Source organism: Pristis pectinata, chromosome 8 (genome assembly GCF_009764475.1).
Source record: "Pristis pectinata isolate sPriPec2 chromosome 8, sPriPec2.1.pri, whole genome shotgun sequence".
In the NCBI taxonomy this organism is placed as follows: Eukaryota; Metazoa; Chordata; class Chondrichthyes; order Rhinopristiformes; family Pristidae; genus Pristis; species Pristis pectinata.
The window spans coordinates 12,239,330-12,264,266 of record NC_067412.1 but is presented as its reverse complement, the minus strand read 5'-3'; the positions used below and the strand labels follow the sequence as shown (position 1 = coordinate 12,264,266).

Here is a 24,937-nt window from a genome sequence, read left to right as displayed (position 1 = left end):
CACTGACATTAGTTTCATACCATGTTCTGAATTTTAATTATATTTGATCCATATACCATATGTAACATCAGTGTTTGAGAAATAAATACACCAACCCTATTTATCTGCCAGATGGTGGGAGTATGTCACTTTGCTTGTCATATGTAAATTATATTGTACTGAATAAACTGATGTATATATGTATCAAGTCTCTTGTAAGTCAAGATCTGAAAAGAATAAATCTTTGAAATTGACACAGATAACTTTTATCCCACATGATGTGGTTATATTAACATCATGTGATCTGTTCCATAAGCCATATCTAAATTTATGTAGTTTTGAAACAAAATAGCTTTGACATCTGTTTTTCTATAGGTTTCACTCCCTAGAATTCAATGTCTAAACCACAGAAATAAAACAAATTATTTAACAGCTAATTCTCTCTTTGTCCACTATTTTAAACAGTGAATATTTTACATTGACTGGGCAAATTCCTCAATTTACTGAAAAGGATTGATACCAAAGTGAGATCTGTCATAACAGGTCACTCTGATCAGATTTTTATTGTGAATGGAACACTTTGTATTAATCTCATAGCCTTTATCCGAACTGAAATGGAATTTCACAGTGCTACACATATTTGGAGTAATGGTAGATTAGCAATCTCAAGCAATAGGTCGTGTATTGTCTATGCTGGCACACTAACAGCCCTTCACTGAAGAGGATGGTATGTGAATGAAGACTATTTTCATCAGTACCCATAACCAAGCTGGTGAACAAATGAACTTTGCATTTAGGGGTAAGCTTAATGTGTTTATTCCACTATTGAGATATTTTTCAAACACTACCTTACTAATGTTCAGTATCCTGTGTATTGCAAAATATGTTCTCACAAAATCATCCCAGTCAATGCACCCATTTCTTGGTGCTAAAATCCCGATTCTATTCCTCATGTTCTTGCGACATATGACATTTATTGGGATGACCAGTCCTGACCAGATTCCACTGTCTTCTTCTCCTTTGATTTCCTCAGGCAAGGAGCCCCTCCCTATCTTTTGCCCCCTTTCTCCTGCTCACGGTCACACTAGATGTTCAGCAGGAACACACCCAACGCTCCCATTTTTAGGGCTGAAATTGCAGCCGTCTCCAAACACCTCAAATCTGCAAACTTGGCTAAAGATAATTCTGCAGCTCAATTTCTCTGACTAAGCTTACCTGGGATAGTTGTCAACACACAGCCAACTGATTCATGCTCCCATATCGTTGCTACAGAACAGAAGAAGGTCTCACAGAGCAATCATCTCTGTTCCATACCTCTGCTTTGAAAATTATTCCCCCTCAAACACCTATCTAATTCCTTTTTGAATGCCCTGATAGATTCTCTTTCCATCATCCCTACAGCCAGATCATAACAACATTTTGTATAAAAACAAAAGTTTATGCTTATATCCCCCTTGTATCTTTTGGCCAAATATTTAAACCTTTGACTGCCCCATCATCCATGAACCATCTGCTTCTCTGCATCCACCTGATCTAAACCATCAGGGAATTGAATACCTGTAACAAATCTCTTTCAACTTGCTCCAAGAAAACATACCCAACTTCTCCTTTTCTCAACACCGCAGGTACCAATTTATTTGGAATTTCGGATGCAAACTGGTTACATATTGAAGCAGATTTCATGCCTGCTGTTAAATTGAATGGCTTCGAACCATGCAAAGGTGTTGGGGATTAGGAGTTTGTGAGGGGCAGTTGTGTTGTTCAGACCAGGTTTCCTATGTGTGTGTGTGTGTGTATGTTGTATGTGTGCGCATGTGTGGTCTACACATTGCATTAGCCAGTTTTCAGGGCAAGTGCCAAATCAGTATTAGTTAAGGACTGATGTTGCCAAATCTTCAGGATTGCATGTGTAAGGAACTGCACTATTGAACTTAACAAGAGGCGTGAAATGTGTCACAACAACGCAATTGTAATTCACATCCAATATTTCAAATAAATTGGCATCTCCATTGCAAAGGAGAGGGTGCAATGATCCAATTTCTCAGCCCATGTCTAAAAAATAGTGTCATATTACATTGACAAATGCCCTCTTTATTGCTGAATGAAACAATGCAGGACTTAATTGAAATTTCCGATGACTCTATTGACAGGCTGTGTTTGGAATCTTTTGCTATAATCTGGCCACTGTTTCCAAAACAAAAACCCAAAATAATATATCATTAATTAATTGAACGCATTACAAAAACAATTGCAAGTAAATAGATTTTCCTTCCCTCAAACCTTCAGTAGTTCACAGTTTAACTGGCTACAATCCAAAGTAATCCTCTTGCTTAATGACTTAATAAGTTTAAGACGCAAAGCTTTTTGATCCTTATATGTATTTGCTACTGTACCAGAAGGCTGCAGCTTCAATTCCCACTTGAGACTTGACTGTAAAAATCCAAGCTGACACTTCAATGTAGTCTCTTCTTCGTAGGCCATGTTTAAAAGTGGTGTCATGTTACATTTATAATTGTCCTCTTCATTATAATTACTTTGCTGAATCAAATTACGCCACATGACTTAAGTGAAATTTCTGATGTGTTTGATAAGTTGAGTTTGGAGTCTGGGGGACTTGCTTCCATTCCATTTCTATGCGTTTGGATGTGATTGATGAGGCCAATGTGGAACCTGCAGCTGGTACCACAGATGGGGCAGGACACACGGGTGGGTGGTTTGTGAGGTGGCGCACCTCTTCCACCACTTACATTGGGCTTCTATGTGCACCTATTGCACGGATCCCTGGTTCTCAGTTTCTTCCTCACCATTAGGCCTAACTATTTTATGCTCCACATTCCAACCACTCTGGATTAAAGAAGTTTTTCCTGAATTCTCGGCTGGATTTATTGGTGCCCACCTTATATTTCCAAACTATGTTTGGCTAAACTGACCCAGCTGCTTCTCCCAGTGACAATCAGTTGTCACCACCACATTCCCCTCACAACCCCCAATTAATCACCCTGATCCTCTCTCCCCAGGATGCCTCTGAGCTCACCCCAATCCCAGATGCAATATTTTTCTTTGTACACTCCAGTACGAGATGGAAAGTGTGCGCCAGGCAAACAAGTAGCACCCTGAATTTTACTGCATCAGTACCATAGCCTAATGGTTATTGGAGCAACAATTTAGTGTACTTTCAATGGTGCTGATCAGGCTCTCAGCCTTTCCATTTTGACATGAAGGCCCTCCCCACCTTATGAACACCCGACTTATGTACAGCCCATACATACGAACGAACATTTGGGAGACTGGCGGGTGAATTTACCGGCTGCTGCAGGGATGCAGGCATGTTCTGCCGCTTGGGAACTTGGTTTGTGGCTGCATTTCCAACTTGCAAACTGTTCGGGCTATGTATATAATCTGAAACACATTGTGCGGAATAAAGCAATTGTTTTTTTCTCAGAGGCTTTTGAGTCTTTGGAAGTCTCTTCCACAAAAGGCGGAAGGGCAGAATCTTTGAATATTTTTCAGGCAGAGATAGACAGACTTTTGATAAGCAAGTGGGTGGAAGTATAGATTCAGATTAGTTTATTGTCATATACACCAGGGTGCAATGAAATTCTTTGCTTGCATAAAGCTCACAGAGTAAACAGTATACATGGTAATAATAAATACAATACAGCGATGAGTGCAAAACAACAGAATGGTGCAAAGATAGTCGTGCAACCTGAAGTAGTGCAGAAAGAAATCATAAAATGACAATGACGGAATAACTGAGAGAGGTAGAATTTAGAGTTTGAGAAAGCAGCAGCCCCACCAGGAAGGGGATGTGAAAGAGGTGAGACAGAGATTCACCTGCACCTCCCTTAACATCATCTACTGCGCTCGGTGCTCCGAGTGTGGTCTCCTCTACGTTGGTGAGACCAAACGCAGACTAGGTGACCATTTTGCAGAACACCTGCGCCCTGTCCGTAACCGCCGTCTGCATCTCCCCGTTGCCAGTCATTTCAACTCCCCCTCCCACACTATCACTGATATGTCAGTCCTCGGCCTCCTCCACTGCCAGAAGAATCCCACGTGCAAACTGGAGGAACAGCAGCTCATTTTCCATCTTGGAACCTTGCAGCCTAATGGTATGAACATTGAATTCCCCCACTTTAAGTAATCCCCACCCCCCTTCCCAACAACATGACACCCCCACCATGCTTCTTTCCCAGCCTAGCTCTGTTTTTTACCCTTTTTTTCCCCCTTCCTTCCTCACCTTTGACCCATCCCCCAGTGGATCTGCTCTCCCCTCCTCCCCTGCATCTATCACCATCTCTTACCTGCATCACCACCCTGTGCCCACCCCGCCTCCCTGTTTTTGTCCACCTATCACTGCTCTGCTTTCCCCTCCTATATATTGGGCTTCCCCTTTTCCTATCTTCAGTCCTGAAGAAGGGTCCTGACCCGAAATGTTGACCGCCTGCTTTTCTCCATGGATGCTGCCTGGCCTGCTGAGTTCCTCCAGCATCATCGTGTTTTTCATCTAGATTCCAGGATCTGCAGTCCTTTGTTTCTTCTTTATGTGAAAGAGGTGATTGGTTCAGAAGTCTGATAGCAGTGGGGAAGAAGCTGTTCTTTAGTCCGGTTATCCAAACAGTGGGTAGAAGGGAATGCAGAGTTGAGGTTATGATCAGATCAGTTGCGATCTTTTCGATTGGTGGAGCAGACTCAAGGGGTTGAGTGTCTGACTCCAGTTCCTAATTTGTGTGTCAGTGTGGATATTGGCAGAATTTAACTGGCACAAGGGCACAGTTCTCTCTCCCTCTGTAGCCAGGCAATATAAATAAATTTATTTTTAATGGAAAGCAGTTTGAGGTTAGAAACTATGGTAAATTACATCGAATTGAAAGACTGACTAGCGTGTACCAGTAGTAAAAATGAAAAATGATGTAAATGCTCAGGCAACAACAGTAGAGAAAGATCATGATTAACAACCAATCTGCTGGAAGAGCTCAGCAGGTCGAGCAGCAACTGTGGGGGGAAGGAGTTGTCGACGTCTCGGATCGAAACCCTGCATCGGGACTGCTCAACCCGCTGAGTTTCTCCAGTAGACTGTTTGTTGCTCCAGATTCCAGCATCTGCCGTCTCTTGTGTCTCCAAGAAAGACCATGACTTGGATGTTAGTACCCTGGGCCCACTGCCCTGATTGGGTGCCTTTTGTCACCACTCATCCACGATGCTAGTGGTCCCAGAGTTGAGTGAGAGGTCCTTTGTGGCAGCAGGGTCCTGAAGTAATGAAATAGAGCCACAACAGGACCCACCCATTGAACTTGTCTGAAAGCCTCTCCACCTCCACCTTTGTCAAATGTCAAAGCTGTCAGTGCTTCTAAATGTCCCTGTCAAACAGAAACATTAAAAATGAAATTAACAAAACATTTTTAAAGCAAAAATGAACTAAAAATGTTCAAATGTTTTAAGAAGAATGTTTAAATTATTTTTAAAAAAAATTAAACACAAATAATTCGTTAAAGAAGAGCTTTGCTTTACCTTATCTTTCTCTCGGAGGCCACACAATCCTCATCGGAATCAATAGGCTCGAGGACTGCCATGGGATCTGGGAACAGACTTCCCAGCGGGAATACTGAATTCCGGGAACTCTGCCTCTGGACTCCACAGGGTGTCTGGCAGTGGGGCTGAACCAGGAAATGGCCACAGGTTTGGCCAGGAAATCATGGAGCAGTCCTGAAACACAGCATACCTGGGAAATGTCAGGCGTTCCGCAATTCCCAGCAAAATTCAGACTAAGGTCATTTGAACAGGAAAAGCATAGGAATAAGCAAATTGTAAGGTGTGGATAAAGGGGATGGGGAGGCCAGAAGAAATGTGAAGTGTATCTCCCTCATTCCAGCCAGTCACAGACTTCCATTTTGCTCTCTCTTGACCTCCTGCCCCATTTTTGTTTCTTAAAACTTACCTCTAACTTAAGTTCTGTTTCCCTCTCCACAGATGCCTCCTGTCCTGCTCAGGTTGCCAGCATTTTGTCTCTTTTTTTCTCAAGTTTCCAGCATCTGCTGTATTTAGATTTAGCGAAGCTCTCGCTTCACTTCATCCACCTTATAAGCACATCACAGCACAGAACCAGGCCCTTTGGCCCACCACGCTCATACTGACCCTCAGTCCCGTTCCTTTCTCCCTCATGTGCTTACCCAGTGTCGCTTTAAATGCATCAGTACCATTTCCCTCAACTACAGCCAAAGACTGTAGCCAAATTATTCTTCATTTCAAAAGCCGAAAACTTTATTAATTTTAATTACTTTTAACATCATTTACTCATCCTTCATCCCAATGCGCTGGGCCGCGTCCACAACTCTCTGCCCAGGACCGCAAGAAACTGCAGAGAGTTGTGGACACAGCCCAGCGCATCACGGACACTAGCCTCCCCTCCTTGGACTCTGTCTATACTTCTCGCTGCCTTGGTGAAGCAGCCAGCATAATCAAAGACCCCACCCACCCGGGTCATTCTCTCTTCTCTCCTCTTCCATCAGGTAGAAGATACAGGAGCCTGAGGGCACGTACCACCATACTTAAGGACAGCTTCTATCCAACTGTGATAAGACTATTGAACGGTTCCCTTATATGATGAGATGGATTCTGACCTCATGTTCTATCCTGTTGTGACCTTGCACCTTGTTGTACTGCACTTTGTCTGTAGCTGTGACACTTTACTCTGTACTGTTATTGTTTCTACCTGTACTACATCAATGCACTCTGTACTAACCCAATGCAACTGCACTGTGTAATGAATTGACCTGTACTCTCAGTATGCAAGACAAGTTTTTCACTGTACCTCGGTACAAGTGACAAATAATAACCCAATACCAATACCGAGTCACTGCCGATGCTTTCTTTTGAGGAATAAAACACATAATTCATAACAACGCGATTATGTGGCGAGGGAATTGTAACGAGTCAGAGGATCAGTTAGAAGTAAGAAGGTGAAGTAGTGAAATTCTGCAAATGGTCGGGGAAAGAGATTTGTTGCAAATTGAAACTGGTGCAACATTTCCAGTGCAAATTGGTTTATGATCAGGTTACGGTGATGCGACGAAGAGGAATGGGGGTTGCAGTGTGGGTTTTGGTGTCAGTGGTAAGGGAAGGGGGATTGTTTGGCGGGAGCTCGGTTACCTGGTCGGATTGAAGAGGGAGCTGGACTCCTCGGTGGGATCAGCCCAGGGCTCTCTCTCTCTCTCCCTCCCTCTCTCTGTGTGTGGGAGATGCCTTGAGCTTCGGTTCTTTTGTCTGGGGCTCGTCGCTCGGCGATGGGGAAGACTCGGAGCCCGGGGGTCGCGCCGGGGGAGCTTTGTGCCGCCGGCTGGCGTGTGGTTGCAGCGGTCCCGGGATGTTTATTGTTCTGAAGCCCAGCGCTCGGGACCTGGGGCTGGGGGCGGCTTGATCGCTCGGATTCGGCCCCGGCTGCGAGGGGACGGGGAGGAGGGGGCTGGGGAGGGAGGGAGGTGGGGGGACATGTACCCGGCTCAGGGCCCCTTCTACTGGGCTCCCGTGGCCGTGAAGGGGTCCCGGACGGGCTGGGAGCTGTGCCGCTCGGAGGCCGGCGGCCGGACGCCCCTGGAAGGGGGAGCGGGGGAGGGTACCTCGGCCACGGCGGGCGGCGGGGGAGAGCGCACGGCCAGTCCCGGTCCCGGGAAGAGGAAGGGCTGCAGCCCCGAGGAGATCCACTTGGCCGGGTGGGGGTCCGAGATCCTTCAGCGGGAGAGGGAGGCTGCCAGGGAGGTGGAGAGGCAGCAGAGGGTCGAGCGGCAGGCGACCGACATCGCCCTCAAGTACATCCGCCCGGATCAGTGCCTGAAGTACATCAGGGTGTGCGTGGACCCGGGTGAGTGAGCCTTTCAGTCTGCCCTTTGTTTTGCCTCCCCCCCCCCCCATTAAGGCAGCAAATACTCAGCAGGTCGGTCAGCGTCTGTGGAGACACGGAGAAAGGGAGCAACAATCCGCTGGAGGAACTCGGCGGGCCGAGCAGCCTCTTGGGTTCCTCCTGCGCATCGTTTGATGCCGCAGATCCCAGCATCTGCAGTCTCCTGAAGGAACAGTCTTCAGGTCAACGGTTCCAAGTTTTTGCTGTGTTACTGTTTCAGATTTCCGGCGTCCGTTTTGCTTTTGTAACTTATCCTGGTGATGGGTTACTTTTTTTATAAGGGGGGGGGGGGTGTCCCATGTAGGCGGGTTTAGGAGAGGAGTTTAATTGGTAAATTGGTTTATTATTGTCACATGTACCGAGATACAGTGAGAAGCTTTGTCTGCATGCCATCCAGACAGATCATTCCATGCATAAGTACATCAAGGTAGTACAAAAGGAAACAAAAACAATGCAGGATATAGCGTTGCAGAGAAAGTTCAGTGCAGGCAGACAAGTGCAAGGGCCACGATGAAGTAGATCAGGAGATCAAGAGTTCATCTTTATCATATAAGATACTTTTGGAAGCAATCAATTGACATAGATAAAGAAAGTCAGAACTTTTTGTGACTGATTTTCATTTGGTGGGACCTTCCTGAAATAGTTCAAGTTTTTTTTTCAGTTCTGGATGGGTGAATTCTCCACTTGACCTGTATTGCTCCTCACTTAGCTATTCTGCAGGAGACTGGTGGATATGTGCTGCTGGATGTGTTGAACTCGCTGGAATCAGAGTATAGCATTGAACCTCAGTCAGTACCTTCCACCATTACATGGAGAAGAGAATTGCCTCAAGTCATCTTAGATGAGCTGTCTGAAGAGGTAAGCATATAGGAATGATGACAGGACATCTCTCTCTCTTTCCAATGATGCCTTGGAATACAGTTCAATTATTTCAGGTTTACTGTTACAGATGCAGAATGATCATAGTGTGACTCTGGAGTCAGCTCCAGTTCTAACTCAACATTGCAGGAGGGCAGTCTTACACAGCTTGTACTTAACTCTGCAGGATAAAGGAAGTATTTCATATGATGCCTTTTACACCCTTCCCAAAGCATGTTATAGCCATTGGCATATATTTTGAAAGATAGTGACTGTTCAATCACAGAAGATGTTGCAGCCAGTTTTCACACAGCAAACCTCCACAAATTAATCTTTTTACCAGTGATGTTGGTTGAGAAGTCTCTGGTACGAGATTATGCTTTATAAATGCTTTATATTTTGCTCACTAACCAGATTGAAGAAGTTTCTTTTAAGAACAAGAAAATCAAATAACATCACACCAGCTCTGAAAATATTTAATAGCCAGCAAGTGAGCCCTGTGTAAGTGTGCAGGTAGGCACCAGCACAGTGCAGAGACAATAGTGTGAATTTCCACATCATATTCTGAATTGGTTTCCTCATTCACTACAGTTATTAATATCAGAAAAAAATGCACCATGACCTCAGCCTTAAACTGAAGTCATTATGAAGAACACAGAACATTACAGCACACTACAGGCCCTTCGGCCCACGATGTTGTGCTGACATTTTATCCTGCTCTATCTAACCCTTCCCTTCCACGTAGCCCTCCATTTTCTATCATTCATGCCCCTATCTAAGAGTCTCTTAAATGTTCCTAATATACCTGCCTCCACTACCTCTGCTGGCAGTGCGTACCATGCACCCACCACTCTCTGGTAAAAAAACTTACCTCTGACATCCCCCCCATACCTTCCTCCAGTCACCTTAAAATTATATCCCCTCATGTTATCCACTTTCACCCTGGGAAACTCTGACTGTCCACTCGCTTTATGCCTCCTATCACCTTGTACACCTCTATCAAGTCACCTCTCACCTGCCTTCTCTCCATAGAGAAAAGCCCTTGCTTGCTCAACCTATCCTCATATCTTTTTCAGTGTTTATGAGAGCAACAACATTGCAGGCTAAAAATCATGTTGTAAACAACACATCCTGTGTTGACTATTGCGTCATCAACTTGCACAGATCTATACATCTAGGGTGGATAGATCAGAGTATTCAGAGGACACAGGAAAATAATGGACACTTTAAAAAATAACATCCTTCTCAGATGTATTTCTCTGTGGTCTGAAGTAATTAGACAATCAATGCATCTTTTCACTGAATTTAAATTGTTGTTTACTTGGTGATATTGGTTTGTGCTTTCAGAATAAAAATGTGTACAAGTCTAAGGAAGAAAATCAAATTTTAGTGCTGCTTTCACCAAATTACTTCCTTAACATGGTGTGGTCACATAAACAGGTAAAGATCAAATTCAAGTGTCTGACCTGCATGATATTTTGTTAGTGTAGAGAGAGACAGAGAGAGACAGAGAGAGTAGGTATGGTGGGGAAAGGAGTGTGTGTGTATGTTTGAAAAAATAACATGAAAATACAGGAAACAACATTCAAATAGAAGAACATTTAGTCAAGATGATTTTTAGATATAAAGGGAATCAAGGGATAGGGATTAATGCAGAAAAGTGGAGCTGAGGTAAAAGATCTATGAACTTGTTGAATGGAAATGTTCTACACTTGTGTCAATGATGTACTATTGTTCTGATAGAAAAATGGCTGGCGGAAAAGATCAGTAGGAGGTAAGGATACAAGATGGCAATAAATTACAAATCAATCTGCTGTGATGTTGACAGAGGATGAGGCCTCTGTATTTGCAATCTAAAACTTTAAAACTTTATTTATACAGCACGGTAACAGGTCCTTACAGCCCAACGAGTCCACGCTGCCCATTTAAACCCACGTTAACCTACTAACTCGTATGCCTTTGGAATGTGGGAGGAAACCGGAGCACCCGAAGGAAACCCACGTAGACATGGGGAGAACGTACAAACTCCTTACGGACAGCGACGGGGATTGAACCCCGATCGCTGGCCCTGTGATAGCGTCATGCTAACCATTATGCCACTGTGCCATTTCTTTATGCCTTGCCTCTTCTGTTTCTTGCTTGGCTCTCTACTTCCCTTTCTGGTCTTCATTCTTCTTTGTCCCTCTGAATTTTCTGAATGATGAGTTGTGGGAGATGGTGTAGCGTGTTCGGGAAAGGAGCCTTCAATGGCTCTGGTTCTGCATTTGGGACAAGGGTGTGTGTCTCTTCCTATGCCTTCCTCAACCACATGCTCCTTCACGTCCCTATTGTCCATGAACTTCTCTACTGTCAACCCTTTACCTGTTCTCCTGAAATTCTTGTTAATCCAGCCCTGCTAGCTCTGATGCCCCTTGTTACGTTTCAGTCTCAATCCCATTCTCACTTCTCCCCCTAATGAAATGTTACAAACTCTCTCAACCTCAACCAGGGTTTCTTCCCTCTTCTCCTTCTCTACCTCCTTATAGGTTTGCTGCAAAGAGCCTTAAACAAAATAAATCATGCTTTTGTTTACGAAGTAGACCAACTTTTTGCCCTCCTTTCTTTTGTGCATTTCTCTCCCTCTCCCCCTCCCCAATATCACTTATGGTACACTCAGAACATTTAAGAAATATCCAGACACACACTTGAATTACTAAGGCATAGAAAGCTAGGGACCAAGTGCTGGTAAATGGGATTAATGCAGATGGATAATTGATGGTTGGCATGGACATTTTGGGCTGAAGGGCCTTTACCGAATGACTCTGTGACACTTATGTTAGCCATTTAATAGCATCAGTTTAAATCATTTTTATTTGCTTGACAGAAAATGAAAGGCATTTTCATGGAAAACATCTGTGAAACATTTGACAGTTTTATAATGAGAGTTCTGGGCAAGCGGTTTCATAGAACAGCCACGCTGGCTGTCATTGGATTGGATACCTACACAAGGTAAGTGTGAGCTCACGGCGTTTGCCAGAGATCTATACTCTTTTCAAACTTGCAACAGATTTGAGAACTTCTTTGTAACTTGTCACCTTCTGCTTACATAATTGTTGAGGTAAAGATTGAGGTAGTCTCTTTTACCCTCAAGTGGCTAAGAACATTCCCATAATCCATTGATCGATGCATGCATCTATGTTGGTACATTGGAGGTTTCAAGCCTTTCTTAATACTGTGGCAATAATGGGATGAGGAGGGAATTATTTTTTGATTTTTTATTTTTGGTTCAGTTCATAGTTCTGCCATTGAACATGCAATGCCCACCCTGCCTCCCCTCTTTTGTCTACCTATCACTGCTCTGCTTTTCCCTCATATATATTGGGCTTCCCCTTTTCCTATCTTCAATCCTGAGGAAGAGTCCTGACCTGAAACGTTGACCGCCTGCTTTTCTCCACGGATGCTGCCTGGCCTGCTGAGTTCCTCCAGCATCGTAGTATTTTTCTTCTAGATTCCAGCATCTGTAGTCCTTTTGTTTCTCATGAATTAGCGCAGATCAACAAACAATCTGCTGGAGGAACTCAGTGGATCAAAGAGCATCTGTGGGAGGAAAGGAACTGTTGACATTTTGGGTTGAAACCCTGCATCAGGTTTTGATCTAAAACGTAAACCATTCCTGTCCCCCCACAAATGCTGCTAGACCTGTTGAGTTCCTTTAGCAGATTGTTTGTTGCTCCAGATCTTCAGTTAGAACAAATGACTGGCTTTAACTCGCTCAGAACTTCTAAGCCAGTCCCTTTCCACGGAAAATCCCCTTTTTACCATGTTTTACAGACTGATTTTATTTTGAAGGTATCTAGTACATTGATTTGATGTATTGCTGAAAGCACAATTGGTATCTATTCATGCAAGTTTGTACATAATTATTGTTTCATTACTTAACATAGAACAGTAACTGTTTTCTTAAATTATTTAGGGAGAAAGGGCTCTACAGTCCAGTGAAACGGCAGCAGAATTCAGAAAACAACAGGGATGAAGATTCAGAGTCTTGGGTTAGCAAGGAGCTTGGGTTGACCTGCACAGATTTGGATGAGGTCTGTATTGCTTTTCAACATGAATTGGTTTCTCAGGGCCCCAAACTTGGTTGACAATCGGCTTTGAAGACTAATGATAAAACTTGGGGCAAAGGGCACGTGGGAGAATGAGGAAAAATGTTTCTACGCATGGAGTAGTTCTGTTCTGGAATTCACTGACTGTGACTGGATGGGAACAAAATCAATCCGTGTCTTCAGAATGGAATTGGATAAACCTGTGGGGAATGAGTAGGGGAGTAGGATTGATGGGATCGGTCTGTTAAAAGTGGGCCAGACTCAGTGGCTGAATGGTCTCCAGTCTGTGCCTTAACAAATCTATGATTCTACGATCAAGCTTTTTCTTGAATAAAAAGTAGATTTCTTTTTCTTGAGGCCTTGCTGTTTAAATAAATCAGTCCACCCCAAAATAAATTAAAGCATTAAAAATTGCAAAGCATGTAAAATTTCCATGTGCACGTTACTTTAGTAGACAAGAATGAGAAATAGCAGCTGGTTCCACTGTCTTACTCTGGGTCAGGCTCACCTTTTTCTGTTTTGTGTTCAGGTACAGGTGGCTTTACAGCTGCAAACACACACAACAGTTTGGTTCTTAGAGAACTGGCAACAATTTGCCGATCACGTTGCAACGCTTACAAAGGCTATAGCTCGATCCCCTTTCAAGTAAGTTAAACTGCCGTGAATACTCACACATCAGAGAAATGAATGTTTAAAAACCAGTTTGGAAAAGTTTTTTTTCCTGTTGAGTACAAATTAAAACCTGACTTTTTTTTAGAAAATGCCTGCTACAGCTCATTTTTGCTTTTGAGGATTCCTTTGTTGATACTGCTATATGGTTTCTCTCGAAAGCCATAGGTTGGCTGGGTAGCTATGAATAGAGCATCAAATCAGTGCTAGGGAGTTGGCTCTCGTGTTTTTCTAGATTGTTTTTACTACAACAATATCACGTGTTTTAGAGGAATTTTTTGTCTGATAGCATTACTCTGAGGGAGGAAATGTGCACACATCATTCTTACACAAGCAACTCAAAACCTCTGTTTTCATATCCTTGAAAGATTCCTGGTTTACTTCCACAACATTCTTCAGTTGATTGGGGAAAATACTCCTCCTAAAAAAGTTAATGCAACAACAGAATCAGTTTAGTCTTCCTACAAGATACAACATAACATCTAATCAGCTTTGCTGAAGTTTCACCATGTATATGTTCAGCAGGTTGGGTTATTGGCTTCACAATATATCGTCCACATGGCTTGATGGTTTGTTCAATCTTACAAATAAGATACTTAATATAAATATAGTTTTCTTTTGGATTTATCTGTGGTGCACTGCATTTGAAATTGACCTTTAAATGTCTAAGACAGTGGTTAAGGGAATGTGTTTTCAAAATAAAAACTTCTTTTGACAAGACGTTCTTGTGAAAATAATTTTGTTTAGAAAGCAGACTGAGAAAATGACCTTCTCCTTCTGCCCTGATGGAACGTGGTCCACTGGTGTGAAAGTGGATAAGGATGGAAAGGGCCTCCTGAAATTGTGGAAAAAACAGCTTCAGCAGCTCAACAGGATCACCCAACCAGTGGCAATGGCAATAGCCCAAGCCTACCCTACACCACAGCTGCTCCTACGGGTAATGGCAGCTATATCTAAATATCTGCCATTTGTTCTCATTCACATCTCTGCTAATAGTTTCCACTCCTTCCATCCATCTTAATAGTTTCCACTATTCATCTCGCTGACTAATTAATATACAGTGAAACCTTGATTATCCATAGTCTTTATTATCCACAGAAGTTACCATGGAATTAGGTTACCATCAAGAGTTGGAGCAAAAATCATGTATTTTTTTTAAAACTGTTTTTTTCTTGATCATCTGGATTCTTGTTCCAGCCGGGTAAGTAGCAGTGATTTGGCTGTCCATAGAGACAATTTTCCATGCTTCTTCAGTGTTTAACTTTAGGCTAAGTTGGAGATCGGCAGCAAGCAATTTCCCAAGAATGTATCATTTTAAAAAAAGGGAAATGTTGGTCTAATCTGCACATACCAGAAACTAAATGAAAAAATAGATGAATCATAAGCCGGAACCCAAGCAAAGGGTAAGGGGACTTGGTTATATGTCAATATCAATTATTTCTCAAAGATTAGTTAACAGTTCAATTATTATTGGAACACGTCTACTAGGATGATAGAAAGAGTTGATATCCTTGGCATTTTTCCATGTAGATATTCCCACACTCCTATGAAACTTTTTCTTTTTGAGGGATAATCAAGGTTCTACTGTGTTTGCATTGCAGATTACTAATAACAATGCTTCAAAAAAATGTGGTCATCCAAATCTCTTGCCGCCCATATTCTAATGCACACCAAGTCCTTTTCGCCCATTTTCCCTTTGCTGACTGCTGACTTTATTCGCTTTCGGTTGAGAAATGCCCGTTTTAAAACTCTCATCCTTATTTTCAATTCCCATCAATTTGTTCCTCTTTATCTCAATTTTCCTCTAGCCCATAACTCCCACATACCAATGCTGCTCTACTTCTGGGTTCCAACATCTGAGAACTTAATCACTTCCTTGGTAGCTGTGTCTTCAGCTGCTTAGGCCTTGTGATCTGGCATTCCCTTCTGCTCTCTAATCTCACTTTCCCCTCTGACTTTGCTTAATCTTTTGAATGTCTCCTTTAATATCTCCTTATGTAGCTCACTTTTATATTTTATAACGCTGCAGTCCAATGTTTTAGGATGTTTTGTGACAATAAAGGTGTTATGTAAATGTAATTAGTTGTTCAGTTTTAAAATACAAGCAGTTTAATACCTATTTTTACTTTGTCAATGTATCAGATGTACTGTTGGCAGATGAGCCATTAGCAAAGAAAATAGCCACTTTACTGCAGGGTGACATGAGGAGTAATATTGAACTTTACTGCCATTTAATCCATTGAATCTGTGCAAGTTCTCTGAAGGAGATTCAAACCTGGTCCCATTCCCTATATCCTCCTCTCATTATTTCATGTAAGGGATACTATGTGTAACAATTGACTGCACTAACAAATAAGATAACCTAATTTTGCTCTTTGTTTTTATGCTGATACATTTATGCTCTGCCCTGCTGAAAGGGTTCTTTCTTAACACAATCAAAACCCTTCCAGCAACTTCCAGTTCATTTCTTAAACTTTGTTCCTGTGAAAAGACCCTCAGCTTTCTCATAGTCTCTCCTAAACTAAAACTACTCATTAAATTGAGTAGATGTATTCTCTCCCAACAAAAATAGTATCTTTCAACTCACTAAATGTACCACTTTTCATCTCCAGGCTGGTCAGTGATGTGTAGGGGTTCAGCACTGAATCAGCTTCTATCTTCCATTTATAAAGAGTCAAATCATTTTACTTTGTCCAGATTTTCTTTACTATCCAAATCCTTTTGAAAATGTGTGCTCTGAACAATGAAATCAGTCTGTTCCTTTAAAATACAACTGAATATCCTGGAAATATGGAGAGAAACAGTTAATTTTTCAGTTTGATCACCTTTCTCTGTTATTTGACTCATTTTAAACTTCTACCATTTAAAATGCATTTCCTTTTCTATCTTCTCAATGCACAATTCTTTATTACTTTAGAGTTCATCTGACATTTGTTGGTCCAATTTGCTGACTTTGTATTTTTGAAATGATACTTGATTTATAGAACGTTTACAAAGAAGTAGGCGTTAAGCTCAGTGTCTGCACCAACTCTTTCTAGAGCAACCCAAGATTGATCATTGATTTATTTGATAATTTCCTGTTTGTATGTTTTACATGATTGGGGAGATTCTGTTTCCTCTTGCTGCAGAATCCTCATTAAGTGAAGACCCTAAGCAGAGTCATTAAAAACTGTTTCCTCTTGCTCTTGCTGCATTCTATTATGATATGGTTCTCCCAGAGAATTTCAATCATTTGCGCATATAAAGGGAAAGAAAGCTCAAACTGTCAAACTACTCTTTTCCTTCTGCAAACACCCAAGACAATAGTGTTTACGTTAATGTGGTCTGGAAGACATCTAGTAATCAGTATACTTCACAGCTTGTAACCAACAAACCTATCCATTCAGCTGCATTTTTAAAACCTTTACCTTGATTTTAAACACAGAAGTTGAGCCTCTACAACACTTCTAAATGCTTTTCAAATGTATGTTATCCCCACCAGATCTCCTTCATCAAAACAAACTAACTTCAGAAAACCATTAAATTGCCATCTATGGTTTCTTTTACACATCTGTAGTGGCTGATTTTAATTAGTCCATTTCTTTCCATCTTCTTAATTTATCCCAGATTATGCCCTCAAGAAACTTGCTGCTACTTGTTTAAAGTGATCAGTGTTTAATTACTGGATTTGCCCTTTCCTAACTTGGTTGCATTGGCCTTCCAACATTTCTCCAGCACCACACATTTGCCCTCCAAGTTCCCTCAGCGTGCGAGGAACTATGCTTTCAGGGACTGGTGCTTTTTCCACTCAAGGGTTCCAATTTTTTTCCAGCACTATTGCCTTGTATGTGACTATTATATCCTCTTACTTCACACTCTTTTAGTCACACTTTTTGCAGGAAAGTACAGGCACGAGGCACTCATTCAGTCCCTTTTCTGCAAAGCTTCTTTTATCATCTCCACCATTCTTTTAACTATTATTGTATAGGTCAATTTTGTTTTAAACCTTTTGCTACCATCAGTTTTTATTCATGTCCTCTCAACTCTTGCTTAACGTATTGTTTCTTTCAGTTTTGTATTTGATCCTAAATTTTTCATTAATAAAATTTTAATCCTCATTGTAACTCCAGCTTTTTGGCAATCTTTTTGAAGAACAATTTAGTTTGTGCAGAGGATAATTAAGGTTCCCCAATTTGTTTAGACAGCAGTTGATTCTACTTCCATGTAGTTTTATCCTTTGATGCTGCTGCTCTTATCCAATTTGTTTTTTCCCCCCCAAACAGGACCAACTATCTACAGTCACAGTTTTAGATGTTTCATTGCTTGTGTTCTATGCATCTTAGAACAAGATGAAACAGCATTGTTAAACTGAAAGCATTCGTTTGCAGATGGCTTTCTCGGATATGTAGCATTCCATTAGTCTTAATCCAGTTTTCATTGGATAGTCAGTCATCCATTGTTTTAGTCCTGTTGTTTCTTAGTTCTTCCCACCCCCCCACCCCAATTTGCTTGCCTCTCTTTTGCATCCTTTTCCTCTGTATGCAATTGAATAACAGTTCTCTTATTCCTCACCCTAAGCAAATAGATTCAGTTTTTCTACTTTCATTCCTCTGGCCCATCATTTCCAATCTTAACATGTTAACAGAGCTGTAAAAAAAAGTTTACTGCCTGTCAAACAAAATTCACAGTTGTACCTTAACATTATGCATTTAAAGGCTTATAGACAATGTACTACAGAATGGGAGAAGCAGAACCTGTTATCAGAGGTTAAAGTACAAGCTGGAGGAAAACGTGTGGATCGGCGAGTTGGACCAGACATATCCCGCAGGTTGTATATTTTCATGACTTCAGAAAATTCTGACATAGTCTTGGATAAAAGTGGTTAAATAGATCAGACGAAAGCAAAACTTGCTGCATTTTACCATTTGTCTTTATGAACTTTTTATATAAAAAATACATTAACAGAAGGTTTGGTTGTATTTGAAAACTTATACAGTTTAGAATTAGGGGTACTGTTATTTGAAACTTTATATTATTTGCTAGCTCTAAGCTGATTTTATTAAACCAGTATTACTTTTAATTCACAATTTCTTGTAATGGATTAACAAACAAGATGTCAACACCAGCCAGTTTTCAAAATGGATTCTTTCTGCACATTTAATATATTCCCCACACACAAGAAACATTGTATGATGGAAATGAAAATTGTGGAATTTTAATGCAAGTCACAATTCTAGAGTTTTATTTTCATAAAATTGTGGTGTGGGTCCAGTAGGAACATGATATGGAAAGGATAAAAGATTTGCCAATTAAATGATTAGAAAAATCAAAAATTATTGCTAGTTGCAGAGAATACCACAGAAACCCTTGTGATTGACATACAAGTCTTCAGTAGGAAGTAAGCAGTAGTGAGATGATGCACAGAGGATGATGCTGATGGGCACAACGTTGTCGGCAAATTAAAGTCAGCACACAATGGAGGAGGTTGTAATTGTTGAGGACATTTTTTCCAGCCACAGGATCTCACTGCAGAAGTTCCTCAGGGCAGTGTCTTAGGCCCAACTGTCTTCAGCTGCTCATCAATGACCCTTTCTTCCATCATGGGGTCTAAAGTGGGGATGTTCACCAATGATTCCACACTGTTCAATTCCATCTGCAACTCTACAGCAAATGAAGCAGCCCTAGATTGTATGTAGCTTAACTAAGACGACATTCAGGCAGGGGATGATAAGTGGCAAGTAACAGTCACATTAGGCAATAGCTCCAACAAACATCAACCCACTTACCTTCGACATTCAATGCCATTACCAAGTTCCCTCAACATCTGAAGGGGTGGGGGTCACTATAGAACAGAAACTCAATTAGACCAGCTAAATAGTGGCTACAAGAGCAGGTCAGAAGCTGGGTATCAAAAGAGTTAGAAAGGTTAAAGGAAAAACAGATGATATGGGTATGAATACTGTGGTTACAAGAGGCTGGGTATCATGCAGCAAGCGAATCACTTCCTGACACCACAAAGCAGCCTTTCTATAAAAGCACAAGTCAGGAGTGTGGTAGAATTCTCTCCACTTGTCTGGAGGGTTGCAACACCAACAACGCTGAAACAGCTCAGCGCCATCTGTAACAAAGCCATCTGCTTGATTGGAAGCCTATTCCATCACCTTAAGTATTCACTGCATCCAACTTTCACACAAAATTTACTTCAGTCACTCACCCAAACTTCTCCCAAATGCAGAATCTTTACCGCTAAGAAAGACAAGCATTTTAGGTGCATGGAGAGTTCCTGCAAGATCCCCGTATCACACATGAGCCTCACATGGAGATATCACTTTACTAATGCTGGATCTAAATCCAGAACTCACTCCCTACAGTGCTGTGAAAATACCTTCACCAGGACTGCAGCAGTTCAAGGTGACCACTCACTTACCTGAAGATGTGATATAGCCAGGTTCACCTTCCTGCTAATGCAAAGCACCGACTCATTGTGGGATATTACCAACAGATAGGATATATGCTTTTCAAAGGTTAGGAATCATTGGGTGGCATCTTCATGGAGTTTGTTGCAAGTCATAAAACACTAGGCATTTGCTGTGTTGCTGTCTGGTACAAGTGGAGAAAAGCTATTAAGCTATCAATTGTATTCAGCAGTTATACCCCCACCAGGTACAACACGCTATACAGGGAAAATACTTTTCAGTTAAAAAAGACACTTTAATCCTACATAGAAATTGTATGACATCATGTTTAAAAACTTCAACATGGCATTTCAATGGAAAGTCCTCAAAGATAAATTTAATAGAACTTAGGTATCATAATCAGAGTTTTAATTTTGAAGTCTGATCATTTAGACCATATGAAAAACTACTTCACCAATTGGAAGAGAGGAATGTTCCAAGTTTCCACACTTAAGTCTGAAGAATTAGACAGTATGAAATGTTGGACTGGAGGAAGTGAGTAGCTGGCCACAGTGAGCTTTAGCAAATTAATCCAATTTTAAAAATCAGTGAGAGTATTATTTTCAGGTATTGGCTTTGGTTTTCAGTTCAAAATAAGAATGATTTATGAAAAAGTAAATTTTGAAAGGCTGCTTAAATTACAAATGCATGAATACTAAAATACTTTTCATACTTTTGTGTCTTAAATGATTTTAAAATGTAATCACTTTCATATGGTCACCATCTAGCATTAGAACACTAAACTACTTAGTGAGAACCTGCTACAAGGACAGCTCTGCTCCAATGAGGGACAGATGACTTTTACAGCTTTCCACCACAGGATTATCACCCACAAAAGTGAACTATATTCTGGAGCTGAGGCAGCATAAATGCCTGAAGTGGATAAAATGATACTGTTCAAAAATCTGAAAGAAGTTTTACAGTCTAAAATACTTCCATGTCCTCCATTGCTGCCAGATTTGCAAGCAGATGAACAGGAAACAGAAAGTAAAATTTAAATGAAACTAGGAATTAAAAAAAAGATTGAATTAAAGTACAATTTGATTAAATACATTTATCTGTGGAATAAAAGATAGTTAATTACCTTGAAAGCAAGAATAAAAGGTTTGCTGGAGAAGAGTTGTAAGCACATTAGTAAGAAATATTGGAGGAAACTCCTTTATTAAATTTCTGTGAACAAATACTTAAGTTAAACTTGAAAAACCAATTTGAAAAAAGTGGGATTAAATATGATAAAAGCAAATAAGCAAGGAATTGTTCACAGAGACGAAGTTCAAAAGTTACCATGACAATCAGTGATGTTATTCCCTTTCATTCCAACAAAGGAGACTACAACTCAAAAGCAATTGAAACTCCAGTGGGAATGACCTATTTGATTGGGAGCTGTCTAAAGTTTGTCCAGAACACAAAGATGGGCTAACAGTTGCTATAAGTTATGGTTTTAAAATTGATCCACTTATTCTGGAGTGCCAAAGGTTATAAACTTGACCAAGATAAGGTTTACACACAGACAATGCTACAAGAGAAAAACAAATTATTTGAAGGTGCTAAGAGTTGTGAAAAAGAGTCTCACAGAAATTAAGGAAGCTAAGAGCGAGAATAACTTTAAAACTGTTTTAGTTTAGATCTGCTCAGGAATAAAGTTAAATCTGTCCTAAATCAAACCTTGTCACGGTCAGTCTTAGCCTGAATTCTTTTTTTTGCCCTACCAACTAGACCTGAATCAAGTGCATAATCAGGAGCAGTAAGGTTCGGGTCAAGTAGCCAGCGTCAATTCCTGTAATGATTTTATAAAATCTGGGTCTCTAAGGTAGCAATGATAATAGCTGAGAAAGTTATTAATAAAATTTAAGTGAAGAACCTAGTTCGATGTGATTTAAAGCAGGAAATGGAAAAAAAATTAGACTAATAGGAGAAACTCACTGAAGCACAATAAATCCCATTGACATTAATTGAGGAGATTCTACCCTGAAAGAAAATGTTTGGAGCAGCTGTTAAAAGACATAATCAACATAACAATGAACAATTAAAGAAAACAAAAATGACGAGAAAAGCCTTTTCTCTTTAAAAACACCAGATCCCTTATGGGAGGGTAGTGTTCAAGTTTCCCAAATTTCTTCAGTGTGGCAGACAACCTCTGGAATTATTTTTGGCCTCCATACAATAATTAACTCTGACCCAAAGTTCAAAATGTACATGAATTGTCAAATGGTAAAATTATCACATATACTTACCTTACAGCTAGAGGAAGTGGTATATAAAATAGTTTGCCAACATCGTAATAGGAAATTTTGAGTGGTGTTAATAATATACTGCCATTTATTGACATGATACCATATTTGAAATACTGTGCGATACTATTATAAAACGTATCAGTTATTTATTTAGCACTTGACTAGTCAGTATTTGTATGCATAACAATCGTGTATGTGTTATGAGTTGATGCAATCTGATTTAGAATAGCCATGGCATAATGTACTCGAGCTAGAGATATTTTGCAACATGGACAAGAAGTATTCCCTTTGAAAAAGGGGACTTATAGAAATTGTAGAAATCTTATGCTTAAAGTATTTTGTTTGATATTAGCACCAGGAAAAGGTATTGGAAGTTCAATGGTGATAGTTAACTAATAAAAATCAAGAATAAAATCCATTCTCTTTCAGTCTCGGAACAAAATGCAGCATTTGAGACCATGAAATGTAACTTGCACTTTCAACTGGAGATGGGCAGAATATTTTGGCACTAAATTAGAACTACCAATTCAGGATTAAGGGCATTGTTGTGTACCTTTAATTGCTATTCTAACTTTGATTAAGAAAGACTTCATACTAAGTAAACATTCAGCTGTGATAAAGTTTTACACATTAGACTGCAAGTTGGAGTATAAATTTTAGGTCAAGCACAAGGAAAAATTGAGTGTCACACAGCAGTAAGGCAAACAGAAGTGATAAAAAACACATTACAAACATGCTTGAAAAGCACAAATAAGGCATCACACAGAATGCTACAAAGTCCGAGAGCACAAAATGGTTTTCTTTCTGTACTGACAATAAAGTTTGTGGAGTATTATTGTAATCCTGAAAAGTGAGACTAGATTTGTGACAGCTTGACAAAATGTATTATCTTTGTATTAATGGATGTGGTCAAATAAATAGTAACCTGTGATGTGCAATGTGTTGAATCATTTGAAATATTATAAGGTTTGAATTGCCACATAATGCCATGTTAGACACACTGCTACACAAGGAGAACTTCAGAGTTATAAATATCATAGCCTGACTGTTAAAAGAAATATTGCAGAATTTCTATTTTAATTTTAAACATTTATCAGATTATTACTATGAAACATAAAGACAGTATGCTTGCTAAACTGTAGGAGGCAGAGGGAGATTATAAAGCTAAATATAGAAGACAAAATGTAACTCAACCATAATTTTTTCCAGAAAGAAATTAAAATGTGGCACAACTTCTGTAAGGAATGGAGTTTCATTTATCTATTTTTTTTTAAAAAGTCAGACTCCTCTCTTTGGACTTTCTTTTTGCCCAGGCATCTTTCCCATCCTTGTAGCAGTTAACATTTATCAAAGATTAGATTATCACATTTGCTCTATTAAGTTGCTGTTCATTTTGAAAACCTTAAAGTTGTAAAAGCACGATTCCAACAATAAAAAAAGATACAATGGTGACTACATTACAACAAAAATATTCAAAATTGCATTTAAACTTTACAACACAGATCTGGAACCAGAATAGAAAAATCAGAATTCAAGTTACACTCAAAAATCTAGTTTGAAGTGCTGAACATTGCACGTTAATTATGCTTCCACACATTCATACAAATCAAACCTTACTAGTCGTTTGCATTATTACATACATGCTTAAAGAAGCCATTTTCACTCAAACTATCTTCTGCAAGGCAGAACGGGTGGTCAATGGGAGGGAAATATTCCATACTTCTATTCTTAGCATGCACAGAATGTATATTGGAATATTAAGCAAATGTGCATTCTTCCTGATTTTTTTATTTCAATGGGCATAACGTAGGGCAAATTGTTCAGCAAGTGTGCTAACTTCCATATTAGGCAAAGCAAAATTCTTAGAACCAAACTTTATTGAGAAATAACCCACTAAAGCCAAAATATGACTGATGTTGGGATATGATTTAAAGTAAAACTTCACAATGTGAGACCAACCATCCTTATGGAGCTGGAGGTTGACAGCAATTACTTGTATTGTTATAATATCTTTAGTAACCAATGACCATGATCAAACATGTCATACAGTTGATAAGCATTACGTGTATAAATTTAGCAGAATGAAATATCAAGAAGCATTGCAAATCTGCTCCATTGCCTGTAATAGGAAAGTCTTGGGGATTATAACTACTAAACGTCAAATGAAAACCATCAATATATGTTTTACTCGATTATTTTAGATTGCTTGGATAGTGAACACTTCTATTGCATATACCAGCAATCAACGTACTTAATTACATTTGTACATCACAGAAATTAGGTTTAGATCAGATTTAAAGTTGACATTGACAACTATTTTCATTAATCACACTCTTACCAATACAAACTTTACAACAGCATCGACTCCACCACCTCTCCTCCTCCCTCTCCTGAAGGAAGTTAATTTCAGAAGGATTTTATGATTTACTTTGCTCACCTAAATTACAATAAAATGTAAGTGCAAGCCCAAACTGCTGTCATTTGTAAAATAATTTGCTGAAAAAGACTGATCTGATCCTCAACAGATGTTTACTTATACATTTCAAGCACCGCTCAGTTATTGGGAATGGGAATTAGTACATTTTTCCCTCTTCTAACTCAAGATTAGCATGATGATCTTTGCTCCAGCTAAGAACTAAAGCACAAAGAAGCAACTCACATAATTTCCCTGGTCTACTTGGATAAAGACTCAACCAATGAGGTAGAGTTTGCTCAAGATTTCTTAAGAAATGAGATATGCATGTTATAAATATTTTAGACAAGCTGATTATTTAATATTTT

At 40.0% G+C, this 24,937-nt stretch overlaps 1 protein-coding gene across 1 annotated transcript; it reads left to right on the top strand.

Annotated features, from left to right (window-relative positions):
• Nucleotides 1–5,179: 5,179 nt before the first annotated feature.
• Nucleotides 5,180–24,853, top strand: LOC127573232 (probable crossover junction endonuclease EME2). The gene is made up of 10 exons (XM_052021255.1): nucleotides 5,180–5,201; nucleotides 7,034–7,837; nucleotides 8,586–8,734; nucleotides 10,082–10,174; nucleotides 11,598–11,722; nucleotides 12,687–12,804; nucleotides 13,349–13,464; nucleotides 14,236–14,425; nucleotides 18,183–18,295; nucleotides 20,651–24,853. The coding sequence occupies exons 1-10, from the start codon at nucleotides 5,180–5,182 to the stop codon at nucleotides 20,718–20,720; spliced, it is 1,800 nt and encodes a 599-aa protein (XP_051877215.1). The 3' UTR covers nucleotides 20,721–24,853.
• Nucleotides 24,854–24,937: the final 84 nt, after the last annotated feature.

Excerpts from the sequence above, each read along its gene's own strand:
- LOC127573232 (XM_052021255.1), top strand. The coding sequence starts at position 5,180 with ATGCTAGTGGTCCCAGAGTTGA. Across the intron at positions 12,805-13,348 it reads CCTGCACAGATTTGGATGAG|GTACAGGTGGCTTTACAGCT; the intron begins GTCTGTATTGCT and ends TTTTGTGTTCAG. Across the intron at positions 14,426-18,182 it reads CACCACAGCTGCTCCTACGG|GCTTATAGACAATGTACTAC; the intron begins GTAATGGCAGCT and ends ATGCATTTAAAG.